The following is a 19,012-nucleotide window of genomic DNA, read 5'->3' on the forward strand; positions in this document are numbered from 1 at the left end:
TGCAACCACTCACCATAAAAAAATTGATTAAATTCAACGAATCATTTTTTTCAGTGTAGTTCATGATACATAATGCAATGGTTAACCAACTGAACTATACACTGTAAATTGTTCTCAGTATCAACATCAGTCTAACAGTCTGGTGATTTGGCAATTCAAACGTAGCTGTTTTTGTTATGCCAATGAAGCACACTGAAACAGAGAGAGAGGGAGGAGACAAGGAAGGAGAGCTGGAGTGAGGAAGTCTGAGAGAGGGAGGGAGAAAGAATGCTATGATGTCACACGGGTGCACTCAAATACAAAACCAGGCGAGAGAAAGAAACACACTCTCACACACACACACACGCGCACACACACACACACATGCTGCTGCCTGTTTCACTCACAGAACTCCACTGCACACTCCTCCAGCTCAGAATGTGAGTACTAGTTCACTTTTCTCTCTTTCTCAGCACTCAGCTGTCTCTTTGTCCTCGTCTTTACAGCTTTTTCATTCTCTCTTTCTCTCATCTCTCTCTTTCTCATGTGCTGAGGAACAGATCAGATCAGTTTTGGCAGAGTTACAGAGCTCCTGATCTGTCTAACGGCTGCTTTTCTCTCTTGCTTTGTTTCTTTTAGTTGCTCTTTTGCCAACTTCCAGAGTCTTTTGTGTCGTGAGTCTTTGTGTAAACGCCTCAGTCTCTGGCTGTGTCTTTAGTCTATCCTTAACATACCCGAATTCAAAGTCTTCTCTGATGCATCATCACAGTTTTAACATGTTATTTCAGCTGCATTCTAACCTTTCATGCTCAGATTGTTGGTTTTGCTTGAGTAAACTCAAAGTTGCTGTGCTTGCTCCATATAATTAAAAAGCACAGATGTTTATTAATTTATTGCTTCTTTGTCTGTTTTGAATGGCTTTGTTAGTTGTTTGGTGTGGAAACATGTCTGACCTGGTGCATGATTGGTTTTGAATACAGAGAGGCTCTTTGTTTGAGAAATGGTAGAAAAGTAGGATTAATTTCTGGCAGAGAGAAATAAAGAGAGAGAGAGAGAGAGTTTTAAGGACTGAAATGTTGTATAATCTGTGTAAACAGCAACAGAGATTGAGCTACTGAATGAGAAACAACTAAATAAAGTGAATGATGGAGAGAAATATAGATGTGCATTTAAGCTAAAGTCAACAGAGAAAGGAAATGCACACAGAGAGCTGGCATAAAACAGACTGCTATTCTGGATCACAAACCCTAAAACATCACTTTAAACCCACAGCTGCTCAGAGGAACCCCCACAGGGAAGAAAATCACAATGAGAGTCGCTGTAATATGTGAAGCGCTTCTCATAGACAGCAGTGAGATTAATAGAGAGTGCAATCTCAAGTATGACCACTAGAGCTTCGGATAAGATCTCAACAGTGTCTCAAACTGCACCGCTCACTACAATCAGTGTTCAGAAGACACTCCTAGATTCAATTCAACTACTGAAAATGGGTTCACAATTCAATTATGAAGTCACAAAACTGCCTGTTTTACAAAATGACAAACATGTCAAAATGACTCAGTCAAAAAAAAAAACATTTTTACACAACAATATGATGAACTTTGAAATACGTTTAAATCATCAATACCAACAATTTTTCTCAGGGTTACTTCATTTGATCTTCAAAATAAATAAATAGGTGATTGTATTTTATAGGGGTTACTTTGTTTTATGATTTTCCTGTCACATGACAAAACTTGCATGTTGGTCTTGCCACACATGGAGACATGCGTCCTTTAATAGAATATATTTCATTATAAACCCTAACCTATAACTGTATGTGGACTATTATACAAAATATTGATATAAAAGGTATATAAATGCTTTGGTGTAACTGTTTTTATTCAGGAATTAAAAACTTAAAAAAAAACATATTCATCATTACAGAGGCATATTCAAGTCATTTTGTACGAATAGAGGTTTAAAAGATACTGCTGGGACAAAATACACTTCATACAAATGATACTAGATACATCTTCATACAAAAATGAATTCACTACCTTTACTTAATGTAATTAAAGAAAGTTTTTACACACAATTTAATTAAGTTTAGTTGGGTCAACACAATTTAGTTGGTTTACGTTGGTTGGTTGGTTTAATAGGCTACTCTAGCATGTATAACTTAACCAAAACTTTTTTTAACTTGATGTGGATATTAATTTACTGAGACTTAATTTTCTTATGTTCAAACAATCAGTTTTATTCATTATTATGCACAATGTAGCTGTATAATGAACAAATAAGAAAAGACAGTGTTGACAGGTGCCACTCATCTGCATAATGGTAACCACAAAATTCAAAAACATTACAGAAATTCCTCTAAACATCTAACATAACCGAACATTAAACACTAAACATGACAAAATCTTTCCCTTTACTGAAAAAGACATCAAATAACACTTTAATCCCTAAATTTACTCTCCTAATTCAGTCCCTTGCTGGGAACTACAGATCTACTGCCTAGTTAGTTCATCTAGTTTTAACACAAATTAATTGCATAAACTTCAGTTTTAAATATATTAGGTTGATTGAACAATTAAATTAAGTTGTGACAAAATGTAAAAAAAAAAAAAAAACTTTAGCTCATTTTAATTAATTAAACTGAGAAAGAGGCAAAAAATTATTTTCCACATTGCTGCTTAATAACTGAGATATTCAGAGATCTCATTTGGGATTTTTCTTTCCTGTGGATCAATATGAATTTATTATCAGGATCTTCCAAGAAAAAAAACTCAAAACAGCAACATCTGAGAGCTTCATTAAGCCTGACTAAAGAGAAATAAAACTGCTCTCTGCTCGCTTCAGAAACAGGAAATTAGAGTGGGAAGCTTAATTGTTTTACTAATGAAATCAGGATGAATTAATGCAGGGATATAAAGAGTCGCCCATAAAGAGGGGCTGGACAAAAATGGCCAACAGATGCTGCAATGGATCTTTCTTTTCGTTACCTCCTCCCATTTCTCTCCCTCTCTTTCAGCCTGGAATCACATGGCCAGAGTGTGGGACAAGAACGAACTCGGCAGGAGGATCAAAAATGCCAATCTCTGAAAGATAGAGGGAGCTTTTGTTTGAGGAAAGGGCGATAAGAATTCCAAAAAAAAGAAGAAGCTGGACTCTTCAGCGAGCGATTTTGTATACCAGCACACTTATTCAAAAGCCTACAACACACACACACACACAGAACCAACATGCTGCAGCAAATCCTAGCTGACATGTACATAGACCCTGATGTATTGGAGGCCCTGAATGACGAACAGAAGAAGATCCTGTTCTTCAAAATGAGAGAGGAACAAGTCAGGCGCTGGAAGGAGCGGGAAGAGAAGGATGGCAAGGAGGGGATAAAAAAAGAAAAGCTCCGGCAAAAGAAAGGTATGAACTTACACCCTTTCTAAAAATACTGCCACATCTGTCATTCCGTTAGGAGACAAAAACTATTTACAGAACAGCTGAATATGCTTTTGTGTGACTTTGACAGTGTTTGTTGTTAATAACACATTCTTTTGTGCGTGGCATCATAATTGGACCTCACAGACCCAGATGGATATTGGGCGTATGAGGCGGTAATCTTTCTTTTGTTCCGATGACGTGTTTTGTTTCGGCCTTTACTCCGAGTTCTTGGTTAGCTTCTTATTTGTTAAATCCAGACAAATGAAACATTGATTGAAATGTATCTAAAATGTACACAAAACGTACTTCACTTTAAAGGCTTTCTACGCAAAACAAAACTTCAAAAATCACGTCTGACCCACTCCATGTCTCCCAACATATCAATACATTCACTTTCATATTCAACACAGATTGAATTAAACCCAAGTTATAATATTAAAACATAAATATGAAACTAAATAAGTTTTCTTTAACGGCTACAACACGTTTCAATAGTTAAACTGAACCCTTTAGAAGAGTGAGTCTAGTGAATACGGCTACATTCACAGTTGGAGAGAGAAATACACTAGTGTTCACACACAGTTCAGGTATTAAACATGTCTGACCTGGTGCATGATTGGTTTTTAATACAGAGAGGCTCTTTGTTTGAGAAATGGTAGAGAAGTAGGATTAATTTCTCGCAGAGAGAAATAAAGAAAAGAGAGAGTCTTAAGGACTGAAATGCTGTAGCAACAGAGATGGAGCTATTAAATGAGAAACAACTAAATAAAAGTGAATGATGGAGAGAAATATAGATGTGCATTTAGCTAAAGTCAACAGAGAAAGGAAAAACACACAGAGATCTGGCATAAAACAGACTGCTATTCAGCAGCAGTCTGGATCACAAATCCGAAAAAAAGAAAAGAAAAAAAACATTAAAACTTTACAGCTGCTCAGAGGAACATTTTAACCTAAATATCTTCTTTAACCCCCCCACAGGGAAGAAAATCACAATGAGAATGGCTGTAAGAATAGTTTCTTCAAGATAGTAGTGAGATTAATAGAGTAGTAATCTCAAGTATGACTCCTGAGTGTCTCAAACTGCTCAAAACTGAAATGCGTCATCGGAACAAAAAGAAAAATTTCCGCATCAAATGCTCAATACCTGAACGGGATTCAGAGGTCAAATGATGTCACTGACTTCTGCTTGTTTTACAAAATTACAAACATGTCAAACTGACTCTGTTTTCACACATATAAAAGTGATGAATTTTAAATGAATTGAAAATGAAATATAAATATAAATGAAAAAAAATAATAAAAGAACAGGTGTTTGGTCAGAGTGTTTGTTATTAATTACGCATTCTTTTGTGTATGACATCATAATTTGACCTCACAGACCCAGTCGGGTATATATTGAGCGTATGAGGCAACCATATTTATTTTTGTTCCGATGACGCATTTAAATAGTTGAACTGAACCCTATGGAGAAACTTTTGAAGAGTGATTCTAGTGAATACGGCTACATTCACACAGCAGTTCAGTTCTGTTAGGAGAGAGAAATACACTGGTGTTCACACACAGCTCAGGTATTAAAGAGACAATCGCTTTACATAACAACATTTTAAAAAGCGAATTAATTTAATTTAATTTAATTTGTATTATATTGTTTTTTTTTTATAATTAATAACTAACACTAATAATAATAATCATTAATAATGGGCTTCCTAATCTTCCTCCTCCAATTATATCTTCATTTGATTTTCCCATTTTATTGCAGCCGGTACATCTAAGGTTTCTAGATTGATTTTTCAATATTTTGTGTAATAGTTCACATACAGTTATTACCTTTATATTTTTTAGGTTAGGGTTTATAATAAAATGTATTCTATTACAGGACGCATGTCTCCAATTGTCTTACCCTGTCAAAAAGCTCAAACAAAGCAAACACTTTAAAAAATTTATATTCTGTAGATTATGCCATTTATTATATATTTTCAGAGTGAAATGAAGTCAATGTGCGGCATTAACAGAGCCGTAGACACCTAAAACGTTTATTTAAAATGTTACAAATTCCTTAAAAAGCTAGAAAATTTCCATAAAGGTGTATTCACCATCCACTGTCCTTGCTTTAGCAGTATTAGCACCAAGCTGAAATCAAGCTAACAACACTGAGTTTGGTGAAATAGCCACCTAATAAAGAGCTTAATTTACATAGAAAGTGGTGCTGAAACAAATTACAATGATTTACACTACCCTCGATGGTTTTTAAATAAGTTTCAAGAATTAATGTTGAAAACAGTGATGCTTAATTTTTGTAGAAACCATGAGAAAAAATAAAATAAATCAGGATTCTATGATGAATAGAAAGCTCAAAAGAACAGCATTTATTTGAAATAGAAATATGTTGTAGCATTATAAATGTCTTTACTGCCACTGAATAAAAGTAGCCTATTAATTTCTCTCAAAAACAAAATGGTGTACCGACAGTGCATTTCAACACATTTAGAGCCTGATTTAGTGAGATCACCCCTTGCTGTGTGAACCTAGCCACTCAGAAAACGAATCACTTTCATTAAATCTCTAGTACAGCAAACACGCCCTCACCGACTTAACAGGAAAATCAACACCTATGCAAAAATGATGATGTAAAGTAATTTGAGGTGATCACATATTTTTAAGGCCAAAGGAAATGAAGTGACCCAAAAGAGTCACATAACATAACCGCGGAGACATCCTGCAGCTGCAGGGGCGAAACCGGAGACAAATTCCAGCTTTTCAACACTGGCCTTGCACCTCAACACAACACTCACTTACTGTTTATCTCCACAGCATCAGCATTCAAGTAGTCAAGTAGAGCCTTTTTTTTAGGATCTAACCCCTGTAATGCCTCAGGGGAACCGGTCGACGTAAATTCCTCTAAACATTTGAGGGCTTTCTAACGCTTTAAAGCCTGAGGATGTGTTTTACAAGACATTTGGGAATGGAATGTTTTTCGGGAAACGGAAGACATGCGAAAACAGAGCAACCTGGAATAGAGAAGAGAGAAAAAAAAAATAGAGGCCAATTATAAGGTTTGCAAATGAGGAAAAAATTTGCGTAACTCTGTAACATCAGATGCTTGTAACATCTGTGTGAACTTGAAGCCAAGATCTCAGGCTGGGAAAAAACATCCATGTTCACGTGTTGATGACGATGGAATCCAACCCAACAGGAATGGACAGTTAAAAGAACATTTGCTTGGGGACGTTAACGTCCTCGTAAGCGTTCCTATCAATAGCTCTGGTTTTCTCCTCCGGCTTCAGTTTCTCATCTCGTCACGTCACATGGGCCACATGTGACGCAAGGCCTTTGTGAAGTGTGTTTAGCCTCGGCACAAAAGCGAGCCGCGCTCTCATTAATTTACTCCAGTGTGACATGAACACAGTCAAATCTCTTTCTGTGCTCTTTAGCTTTTCCCTCCGCGGACGCACATGGCAGGGTTCACAGTTCATGTCAATGGCAGCATTGTGAAACGCAGCTGTGTCTCCCTTTCTCTCGCTCAACACTTTGTGGCTGGTTTCAGTCGTCTCAGCTGATACTGTGTGTCAGCTCTGCGTCAGCGGTATAGTCGAGATAAATAATGTTGTTGGAGTTTCTGTTGGCAGTTCTTTCTGTACACAAACACGCAAAACTACGAGCCATTGCTGGAACTTTGTACCTGAGAGACTCTTTCGCTGCCCACAATGAGACCTCTTTAATACGATAAGTGTTTCTCTTAGACAGCGCTGAGATTAAACGGAGAGCAAATGGAGATTTAGAGGTGTGTTCTAGACTTCAGACATCTAATACAGCAACAGGATGTGATGTCACACTCCAGGACATACACAATCCACTATAGCGACACGTTAAACTCTTGAAAACCATTTCCTCCCTGTTTGGTTTTCATCTATGAAGTCAATCTGTGAAATGTAGATCATCAATTGGTTGGATGTATTTCTGTAATGCAAGTGGTTCATCAAACCTGAGTGTTTGTATGAGCATATGCTTGCATTTACGATCTCGCATACACATATGCATTATTGGAAGTGAAAGGAACATAATCTAATGTGACAGTCCCTTTAGTCTATTTTTCTTTCAGTATAGTCTCACATTTGTTTCAGAAATGATCTCAACAACATCTCAAACCGTGCTCTCATTTGCCAAGTCACATTGCACAGTATGCAATCAAAGTCAAAATATAATCTGTTATGCACATTTCATTGCTTCTCACCTTTTTGTCTCACTGTCCACACAACAACACTGGAACACCTAACCTTTCCAGCAGTTAGTGATTTACTATAAGGATTTAAAAAATAATAATTTTACTTACAAAATATCTACCAGATAAAATATTTTAGAGCTTGGCATAAATAAAATAAATAAATTTATGTTTAAAATAAATAAATTTATGTTTATAAAATTTATAAAAATGACCAAGGAGTTTATAGGCTTTTTATTTATAGGCTATAACTTTTCCCCATCTTGAAATCACACTTTTAATAATTAGGCTTCCTTAAATGTAGGTTTTTCAAAACTCTGGAAATCCTGGTTCTTCAATGAGGATTTAAAATAAAAAATATCTTGATTTTTTTTTTTTTTTTTGTAGTAGTTTTAAGTTAACTTAATGCTTGTTTAGTCTTACTTTAAATTATTTTATACCATCTTGAGGCCCCTTTAGGAGTTTTCTGAGGCCCCCTGTCAACAAGAATCTCATTTGTGCCTGTTTTAAGCAGTTTAAATGGACAATTTACACAAAAATGTAAATCTGTCATGTGATCATTTACTCGCCGTCAAGTCGTTCCAAACCTGTATGATTTTCTTTCTTCTGTGGAACACAAAAGATTGCATGTAAACACTGAGACATATTTGACATACAGGTTTGGAACGGCTTGAGGATAAATGATGACAGCAAGAGACAAAGAAAAGAGAGAGAGAGATCAGAAAGAGTAACTTCCCACGCTATAAACATCTCTTCTCCTCAAATGTTGGAGGGGCGTATTGACTTTTATTTGTACGTTTTATTACATACAAAAGCTCAACTATTGATGGGTTGTGTTCCTTTTACGGAGCAGCTCTAATCTCTCTGGCCGCATTAAGCCCTGGGCAAAAGTGAAGAAACACTCCTCAAGAAAACATATTTATCATCATCCTGTTACATCACCTTTCAAATACAAACACCTTGTTTTGAGCGGCATGGGTGAACACAGCAACCTAGGCAACAAGCAGCACAAACACACAAATAAACACACACAGACAGATCTAAGCATGCAAAAACACCTCTTAAAGATGTGTGCCAGCTTTATATTATCTAACTTGCATAGTTTTTCAGCTGCACATACTGAACATTTCTGAGATTTCTAACAGAAACCTTCTCTAAATCCATCCTTGTATGGATGTGAAGCATCTGCCTCGTCTTAGACTGTCAACCTGGAGAACTGGTTCTTTACGTAACCCTCTCTGAAGAAGCTGAAGGGTGTTAGGTTTTCTCTTACGTGCATGCAAAAGAAAGGAAAAAGAAAAACAGATCGTCCCCTTCTGGAACAAACTGTTCACGCTTGGAAATTCTTGACATTTTTCTCTCTAATTCCCACAGCGATCTCTGTGGTATTACAATGTACTTTTAGATTATGTAGTTAGCTGAACTACGATCCCATATGATCCGCACAAGGATCCTCTTTGTGTGCCTGCAGTATTACGTAAGCACCACATTTCAGTTGATCACACTTCATTTCATGCCTTCAAAGAATTCGTGCAATCTGAGAAGGTTAAATCACACTGAAATAATGATGAGGGTGACTGGGAAAGAGTCGTAGCTTTTGTGAGTTGGTGCAAGTGTCTGTAAGGTGATAATACAATCGTGACGAACACTGGCATTTGCATCTACACACTGAATGACATTAACACACTTCTAAACCGGAGTGGATGACCTACAGCATACAGGATCAATTTCACTCAATGTCACAGCGCCCTCTGTCTGTGAAAAGGACACGCTACACACTGTAATCATGGAAAGCGAGGGATCAGCGTTTGGCTGGTTAGCATCAACGCCTGTAGAAAGCCATCTGTTAGTGTCCCCCCCCCCCCAAAACATTTTTTAAAAGAAATCGCTGGTCATTCCAAAACTTGGTTCTTTGGGTTGAGAAAAGAAGATCTAGGCTAATTAACATAAAATTACAAACTATTAAACCTCAAAAATACCCATATGTGTGCTCAAAAAGCAATATAGGGACTAAATGTGAACTGTTGTGCATATTTTAGTCTTTGTAGCTTAATTGTTTCTGTGTTGCTCATTTATTTATTGCTTCTCAGATGTTGATTTTCTTGACATGTATATAATTTTGTCCTCAGGCCCTTGTAAAAGTGTGAGCTGGCGGCTGGGCAGTGACGGCGACGTGCATGTGTGTATTATCGGAGAATCGGACGAGCTCAAATCTCCAAAACTCATCCTGTCTGAGCTGAGGGACAAGACAGCAGCCAACCCTAACAATATCAACAGGTACAACGCCCTCTACCGCAAGAATATCAGCAGGCAGAAATATACTATTGAAGGGATTATGAATACCACAATAGACCAATCAGAGTCAAGTATTTCAAAGAGCTATAAACCTCAATAATATCAGCAGGAAGAAGTACACACTAACTAACAAACGGCAGGTAAAAATATAGTCTTCAAAAAATGATATTATCACTGTTAGAAAAAAAAAAAAAGTTCTTGACTAAATTTTTAAGGATCCTAAAAAAGGTTCTATATAGAGAGATGTCTTAAATACTTTCATGTCCAACAAGTTATTTTACTGATGAAGCATGTTTTGAGCTGCTTGTTTATTTAAAATAAAAGTGGATTAAAACAAACCTAATTAATAAAAACTAAATCCAAAACAATGATGATGGTAACCCCTAAAAGGTTCTGTATACGCCTGACAGAAAAGGTTCTGTAAATGTTCTATTGTTGTAATTAATAGCAACACAAATATTCAAAACAGAGAGCTAAATGTGTGTTTTTCTTTGTTCACAGAGCAAAAGCAGAATCTGTGAAGAGCAGCTTGACCAAACCCAACAGAGCACAACAAATCAGCACAGAACCAGGAATCCAGCTACTGCTCAAGGTGTGTGTGTGTGTGTGTGTGTGTGTGTGTGTACTAATTAACCCTCTGATGGTCTTCGGTCACTTCTGACCGAATAATTTTCTGTTTTGAATTTTTTAAAAATCACAGCTTCATCGGAAGGTTATGATACTTGGTGACTTTTCTGGGATTAGGTATGTGAATACAAAAAAAAATTGAGGTCATGATCCGAGCATGCTAAGTGGCCGTAAAAAAAATAGTCCCTTTCGTGGTCTTCGGTCAAAAATGACCGACCCATAGGAAATGAATGGGAAATTTACAAAAACGCAAAAATTCTCTGAACTTTTGACTGTACAATCTACAAATCGGCCACGATTCTAAAAAAAAGTACACCGCAGTAAAGGGGTGACACTCTACAACATCAAGAGTGCAAAAAATTCACACCCACCCACACACACACACATACAAACACACTTTTATACACATACACACCAATAAATTCAGACTACAAAAATCTGTTTTGAATTTTAAAAAATCACAGCTTCATCGAAATATTACGAAACTTGGTGACTTTTCTGGCATTAGGTATGTGAACATACAAAAAAATTGAGTTCATGATCCGAGCATGCTAAGTGGTCGTAAAAAAAATATTTTTTTTCTGAAAGCCTAGTCTCTTTTACCCGAAAATACTGCATAGAATTTTTTTTTTTTTTTAAATACAAAAAAAAAAAAAATCATTATTTTCAATGCCAAAAAATGGACTATAAATATTAATAAGTTCAATCAAATTGTCTCAAAATTCTAAATTAAAAAGAATAAATATTATAGAACAAAAATAAATTGCATTGGTTTTTACTGGGATGGAGGAAGTTTCATTTTTAGGTGTCCGGTCATTTATGACCGGGAAGGCCCCCAGTGGAAGACCATCAGAGGGATAATGTATTTATAAAATGTAAAAAAAAGTTGGGGTAGGCCTACTGTTAGGACAGTGCTTCTCAACTGAATTAAAAAAATACATGTAAAAAAGGTAATTGTGAATTTTTATCCCACAATTCAGACTTTTTTTTTTGTTGCAATTGCGAGTTTATATCTCGCAATTCTGACTTTTTTCTCAGAATTGTGAGATATGGGCCTAAACTTGCAATTGCGAGTTATAAAGTCCAATTCTGAGGAAACAAGACTGATGTTTTTCTCTGAATTGCGAGTTTATATCTCACAATTCTGACTTAATAACTCACAATTGTGAGTTTATATTACACAATTCTGAGAAAAAAAGTCAGAATTGTGAGATAAAAAGTCGCAATTTACTTTTTTATTATTTATTCTGTGGCAGAAGCTTCCATACTGAATAGTAAAACTGACCATTTAAAAAAAAAGAATCAGATTTATTGTATTTAATGAGTCGGATTTTCTTTTACTCTGTGTATTTTTGAGATTTTTGAGGATCATGTCACAACCTGTCCCTGTTGACATCCGTCTAATTTGACTCCTTATACATTTGCATGACCGCGTGACCTGTAATGTCCATTACACTGGCTTCTAAGAGCCCTCCAAAAAACTGGTTTCACAATTTTGGGTCACGAAGCACCAGATGAGAAGCACAGGGTTAGAGTAAAGGACATGAATAGCATTAGCTTGAATCAATAGACATCAGTGGAAAGTCCCAAACTATGATAACACATGTGTGTGACGTGAGTGTGAATGATCGGAATGTGTTCAACTGAGTGAGCACTAATGTGATTTGACATATGAATGTGCATTTATGTGAGAAGATGTGTGTGTGTGTGTGTGTGTGTGTGTGTGTGTGTGTGTGTGTGTGTGTGTGTGTGTGTGATATTAATAATAAGAGCAGCAATAATAATAAGAGGATGGGTGTGTGTAGTTGGACTGGCCAAGCTCCCCTGAGCAGATGGTTTAGAGCCTGGGCAGAGAATTAAACGGTATCAGATGGCATCAGTGCCACAGTGCCAGAGGGAATACACACACACACACACGCCACACACACACAACAACACTCCTTCTCCTCTGTTTGTGTCTCTGAATTTGTCAATTCCGATTTTATAAGTGTTTACAAATGAGTTTCATTCAATCTGCCCCAGAAAGCAGAGGAGCTCAGCGATTCTCCAACGGTCTCAGATGAGTCCAAGCAGGACAGCGGTTCCGATCAGTCAGCTGACGACAGCAGGGGCCAAACAGACGACTCAGACTCAGGCAGTGCGGAGGAGGACACGGGCCTTTACAGATCACACATGAGCAACAGCGAGACAACAGTAGCGGACAGACTGAGAGAGATTCGACTGCACAGAGCAATGAAAGAGCAGCTGTCAATCAGCAACCAGACACGCCCACTGGACACACCCACACCAGACAAAGGTAAGAGCACTGAAGAAGAGTCTGAATTAATGCAAGGTATTATTTCAACAATCAACCACAAAAACACCGTAGAACAAGCCAAACTGAAAGCACAGCACAACATTATTAACATTTATCTGCATCTAATATAATAACAATCGCAATGGATGGATAGGTTAGGATATTGGTTTTCGATTCCCAGGAGGTCAAACTAAACTTATTTGAGTTCTTTTATCTAGGCCCATTTATTTTCTATAAAGATTGTAATTTTCCGTTGTTTAATTCATTTTCTATGAGGTTTGTGACCAATATTTAAGACATGTCTAGATACATTTTGAAACCCTAATTTGTGTAATTTTTCAACTTTCTATGAACATTGAATAAACACCATTTATAAAATTAATAAGACACACACATATGCGTCAGTTTTTTTTTTTTTTTTTTTTTTTTTTTTGAAAGAAATTAATACTTTTATTTTCCAAGGATGTGTTAAATTGATATCATAAATAAATGCTGTTCTTTTTAACTTTTTATTCATCAACGAATCCTGAAAAAAGTATCACAGGTTCCAAAATAATATTAAGCAAGCAGCTGTTTCCAACATTGATAATAACTGAGCATCAAATTGGCATATTAGAATGATTTTTTTTAGGATCATGCCACAGTAGACTGGATTAATGATGCTGAAAATTCAGATTCACATTACAGAAATAAATTATATTTTAAAGTATGTTAAAATAGAAAACCATTATTTCAATTTTTTATTGTTTTTTTTCTGTATTTTAATTGAATAAATGCAGCCTTGATGAGCAGAAGAGACTTCTTTCAAAAACATTAAAAAAGAAAGTTTCCAAAATTAAATATAAACATTATACAATTTTTTTTAAAAATATATCAGAAAATGAACAGATAACCTGGGAATTAACGATCTACATTTAAAAAAGGGACTTTCATGTTGTAGTCAATGTAAAGTTTAAACGAACAGCAAGCGCCATCTAGTGGACTTCTAGTATCATTAGCACAACCAACAGCGAGCCTGTAAGCCAAGGCCTGCGTGCGCCACCTGCAGGACACACCAGTCACTGCAACACTTTCCTTTGTTTACCAGCTGCGGCTAATATTCAAAAACAGGCAACTTTGCGCTGGTGTTTGCTTACTAAAATGCTGCTTTGTTTACAGACCAACACAAAAACTACAACCAAACTTCTTTAGAAACAGAAAACAAACACGAGTTTACAGGATTCCCAACATTAACGTACCTGTAACTGTTACCTGACTTTCAGCTTGGGAGGTCAGATGTTGGTCAGGTGTTGTTTGTGTCGTCACCTTAAATAATATTGCACTTACATAGTAAGTTTTTTGTTGTTGTTGTTGTTAAAGTGGATACATGATGAATTGAGTCTGGGTTTGTGTGTGTGTGTGACTTAATCTGTGCGTGCGTGCGAGCGCGCATACGTGTGCGCTGGAGCGGGAATTTGCACTTATCCTACGTTTCCATGGCGACAGCAAACGCAGTCAGGGGGTCACGGCTGCAGGGAACGGCCAGAGAAACATCCAACAGGAACCACGGCTCAACTCATGAGAGGGAAAGAGAGAGACGTGACAAAACTAGACTGCTCCCCATTATAATCAGCACAGCTGTCTAGTTAGAACCAGAGCCGTTGGGTAAGAACGATCTAGTTTTAGCACGTACTAGCCTACTGCTTGCGTCACGATCTCGACGTCATACATTTTTCCTAGAGTTCGAAAATCATTCATTTAAAGGGATAGTTCACCCAAAAATGAAAATTCTGTAATTACTCACCCTCATGTCATCCCAAATATGAATTTGTTCATCTTCGAAACAAAATATGAAGATCTTTTTTGATGAAATTAGAGATTTCTGTCCCTCCATTGACAGCTACGCAACTACCACTTTGACGCTTCAAAAAGTTAAGAGATTGTAAAACTAATCCATATTGAGCGCTTTAGTCCAAACTTTCAGAGAAGACTCGATCGCTTTATATGATGAAAAGATTTACTTGAAATCTTTTATTTAAAAGCTTTTATTTCCATTTTATTTCTATCCCTCAACCATTTACAGCGACCAGAAGCTGTTTATTTTCAACCTGTGACAGCTTTTGCCAATGCAGTGTGAAACGTGAAAATGCAGCTTGAAGCGATTAAATGAAAGCATCAAATACCATGAACATATTCAAATACGCATATTCATATTAAATATTTTAATATATATATATATAACTGGGTCAATGGCATGACGTGCATATTTTGTGTCAAGTGCATTATTTCCTTTTAAAATAATTTGATAAATTCATGACATATATCCCATTATTCTATAAAACGTATTGAGTTTGAATACATTTTTAGTACATTTAAATACGTTTTCTTATCTTATACCCCCAAATGACAAACAAATGAACAGACTAAGAAAACTATTTAAAATGGTGTCTTAATAAAAACTAAAATGGCATAATTTTAGGTTTGAAACCTTTCATATAAATTCATTTAATAAATATCAGTAGTTTGAAAGGTGCTGAGATAATTGAAAAACCTTTGTCCAGCAATTTGTATATCCTCAAATGTCAGAGTGGCAACTGCAAACATTTCACTTGACTGACATTTTAAAGACAAATTACGTTTTTATTCAAACTTTTAAAGTGCATAACCGTGAGTGTGAATGTCTCTAAAATGATTTGTGTTCTCAGATTGGAAGAGGTTATTTGGATTTATTTTAGATGATCTGGAACAGTGTATTTATTGCTGATGATGACTTTGCCACATTGCACCTGGTTAGATCAGTCATTTTCAGTCATTATGGTGATGGTCTTGTGGTGCCGCGTCGTTGCTTGCAACTTAGAAATAAAGGTTGCATCACATGAATACAAGGGGGAAAAAAACTGCATGTAGAGGGCATAGTAAAGACCCCCATGTCATTGCAGAGGTAGAAAAAAAGTTCTGGCAGAGAGTTGGTCTCACAGGAAAAGCGTGAAGGGAGTGGAACTCCAGGCTTAGACCCCTCAGGGAAAGTCTAAAAATACAGTTCTCCCCTGGCCTCTCCTCTGAGTCTCGCTCTCCACGGCATCTGTCTCTGAAGTCAACCACGGTCCCCACGAGCGTCCTCCTCCATCTCTCTGTTTCTACCTACTTCTACCTCAATCACCCCTTCACCTATTCCCTGACCACCTGTCTCACCCCGTTTAACACATTCAAATTGAGTCATCACTCCCATAGCCTTTACCCTCTTACTCACGCTCATGTTATTTGTACTCTCTTCGTCCTTTACTTTCTTCCTCTCACTTTTTTCTCTTTTGCCTGCTGTCACTCTCCTTGCTTCTCCCTCTTGTGACCTCTAGACCTGCCTTGAGTGGGTGGAAAGGAGGATCGAGAGAGAGACAGCTGTGGATGTATTATAATCCCCGGCGGGCTTGTGTCAGGGGTCTAACAGCTTTTTAAAGTCAGCAGTGATTTACAGACAGTCAAAGTCTCGTAATCATGAATTTCTGCTTGATTATTTCCTTAGTCTTGACCTCTCGCGAGGTCCTTGTGGCTCTGAACCAGATCATAGCCGCGCTCCTACACGGAGCGATTAATCACATCTAACGTGACAGTTTGTTTATATAATATATGTGTGTGTATATATACTGTATGTATACACACACATACAGAATTTACAAAAATAAAAAAAAGTTATCTTTAACAATCCTAATTATATATTTATATATAGCCGCCTAATATAGGTCACACTTTAGTTTAGGGTCCAACTCTCACTATTAACTACGACTTTGCCTAAGTAAACTCCTAATTACTGCTTATTAATAGTTAGTTAGGTAGTTGTTAAGTTTAGGTATTGGGTAGGATTAGAGATGTAGAATATGGTCACACAGAATAAGGCTTTAATATGTGCTTTATAAGTACTAATAAACAGCCGATATCCCAGCATGCTAATAAGCAGCTAGTTAACAGTGAGAATTGAACTCTAAACTGACATGTAGGCCTATATTATTCATAAAAAATAAAGTTGAATATAACTATACATATGTGTGTGTTAATAAAATAACAGCTCAATAGAAGCAATCTAATTCTACCCATATTAAATCTAACCTGCTGCTGTGTATTTTCTCACACTTAATGTATCATGTTGTTAGCTTAGCAACATGCTAACATTGTGCATGCTGCCCTTGTAGACAGCAAGGCAGCTCACTGGGTTTTTCAACAGAGTAAGTTTTGTTTCCATGTCTAATGATGCAATCTTTCTTCTCTTTCTGTCTCTGTAAAGGAGTGGTGAAAGAAAATGATAGCAGCCTGACGTATGGCAGTCGTGTGGCTCAGCTCAGGAAGAACTTCAACACCACAAGTGCCCCATGTGTCAAACCACCGATCCCCTGCAAGCCAGCTCACCTACTGACCTCCCCCTCTGTCCGATAAACACAACACTGCCACTCTGCACACCTGAAAAACATTCTTGTGTATTCAAAAACCTGCAAAATGGACTAAAAAACTAGAAGAACTTGCACATACCTGCGCGTATGAGCAGATCCAGGTGTGGATGCAGCGGGAGACAGACGCTGTACAGAAAGCAGACGCTCTTTATGACCCAGCTCGCACCAATACTCTTCAGTTTTCACATTGTTTACAGGGGAACATTTGTTCTACTGCCTTTACGTGATATTGTTTATTTTATGTTTTTTATATAAACTTTGTTTCCTTAAGTGGAGAAAGACCAAAGTTAATGTTTTTATAGATAATGGCTCATCTTTTTTTTCTGGCTGTAAATAACGGTGTTATATTGTATAAAATAAAATGGTTTGAACTGGTTTTGAGAACTGAATGCTAATTTAAACAGGAATGCTGTTCCAGGCCCTCTAATGTCCTCCATGGACGGATGGATGGACGGATAGATAGAGATGGATGGATGGACGGATAGATAGATCGATAGAGATGGACGGACGGACGGACAGATAGATAGATAGACAGATAGATAGACAGATAGATATACCAAGATGGATGGACGGATAGATAGATAGATAGACCAAGATGGATGGATAGATAGATAGATAGATAGACCAAGATGGATGGACGGATAGATAGATAGATAGACCAAGATGGATGGATAGATAGATAGATAGATATACCAAGATGGATGGATAGATAGATAGATAGATATACCAAGATGGATGGATGGATGGATGGATGGATGGATGGATGGATGGATGGATGGATGGATGGATGGATGGATGGATGGATGGATGGATGGATGGATGGATGGATGGATGGATGGATGGATGGATGGATGGATGGATGGATGGATGGATGGATGGATGGATGGATGGATGGATGGATGGATGGATGGATGGATGGATGGATGGATGGATGGATGGATGGATGGATGGATGGATGGATGGATGGATGGATGGATGGATGGATGGATGGATGGATGGATGGATGGATGGATGGATGGATGGATGGATGGATGGATGGATGGATGGATGGATGGATGGATGGATGGACGGATGGACGGATGGACGGATGGACGGATGGACGGATGGACGGATGGATGGATGGATGGATGGATGGATGGATGGATATACCAAGATGGATGGACGGATAGATAGATAGACCTGGATGGATGGATGGATGGATGGATAGATGATAGATAGACAGACCAAGATGGATAGATAGATAGATAGATAGATAGATAGATAGATAGATAGATAGATAGATAGATAGATAGATAGATAGATAGATAGATAGATATACCAAGATGGATGGACGGATAGATAGATAGACCTGGATGGATGGATGGATAGATGATAGATAGACAGACCAAGATGGATAGATAGATAGATAGATAGATAGATAGATAGATAGATAGATAGATAGATAGATAGATAGATATACCAAGATGGATGGACGGATAGATAGATAGACCTGGATGGATGGATGGATGGATAGATGATAGATAGACAGACCAAGATGGATAGATAGATAGATAGATAGATAGATAGATAGATAGATAGATAGATAGATAGATAGATAGATAGATAGATAGATAGATAGATAGATAGATAGATAGATAGATAGATAGATAGATAGATAGATATACCAAGATGGATGGACGGATAGATAGATAGATAGATAGATAGATAGATAGATAGATAGATAGATAGATAGATAGATAGATAGACCAAGAT

General features: G+C 37.1%; 1 protein-coding gene across 1 annotated transcript; it reads left to right on the forward strand.

Moving 5' to 3' along the window:
• Positions 1–283: 283 nt before the first annotated feature.
• LOC311304192 (uncharacterized protein) lies at positions 284–17,636 on the forward strand. Its single transcript, XM_084431071.1, has 6 exons — positions 284–419; positions 2,996–3,387; positions 9,754–9,901; positions 10,421–10,511; positions 12,569–12,842; positions 17,098–17,636. Exons 2-6 carry the CDS (start codon positions 3,207–3,209, stop codon positions 17,244–17,246), a joined length of 843 nt encoding a protein of 280 aa, XP_084287197.1. The 5' UTR covers positions 284–419; positions 2,996–3,206; the 3' UTR covers positions 17,247–17,636.
• Positions 17,637–19,012: the final 1,376 nt, after the last annotated feature.

This window comes from Rutilus rutilus (assembly GCF_951802725.1).
Source record: "Rutilus rutilus genome assembly, chromosome: 14".
Lineage (NCBI taxonomy): Eukaryota > Metazoa > Chordata > Actinopteri > Cypriniformes > Leuciscidae > Rutilus > Rutilus rutilus.

What these genes read in the sequence shown, in the direction of transcription:
- LOC311304192 (XM_084431071.1), top strand. Translation starts at nt 3,207, where the DNA reads ATGCTGCAGCAAATCCTAGCTGACATGTACATAGACCCTGATGTATTG. An exon ending in GAATCCAGCTACTGCTCAAG is followed by an intron (nt 10,512 to 12,568) that starts GTGTGTGTGTGT and finishes AATCTGCCCCAG; the next exon opens with AAAGCAGAGGAGCTCAGCGA. An exon ending in CACACCCACACCAGACAAAG is followed by an intron (nt 12,843 to 17,097) that starts GTAAGAGCACTG and finishes GTCTCTGTAAAG; the next exon opens with GAGTGGTGAAAGAAAATGAT.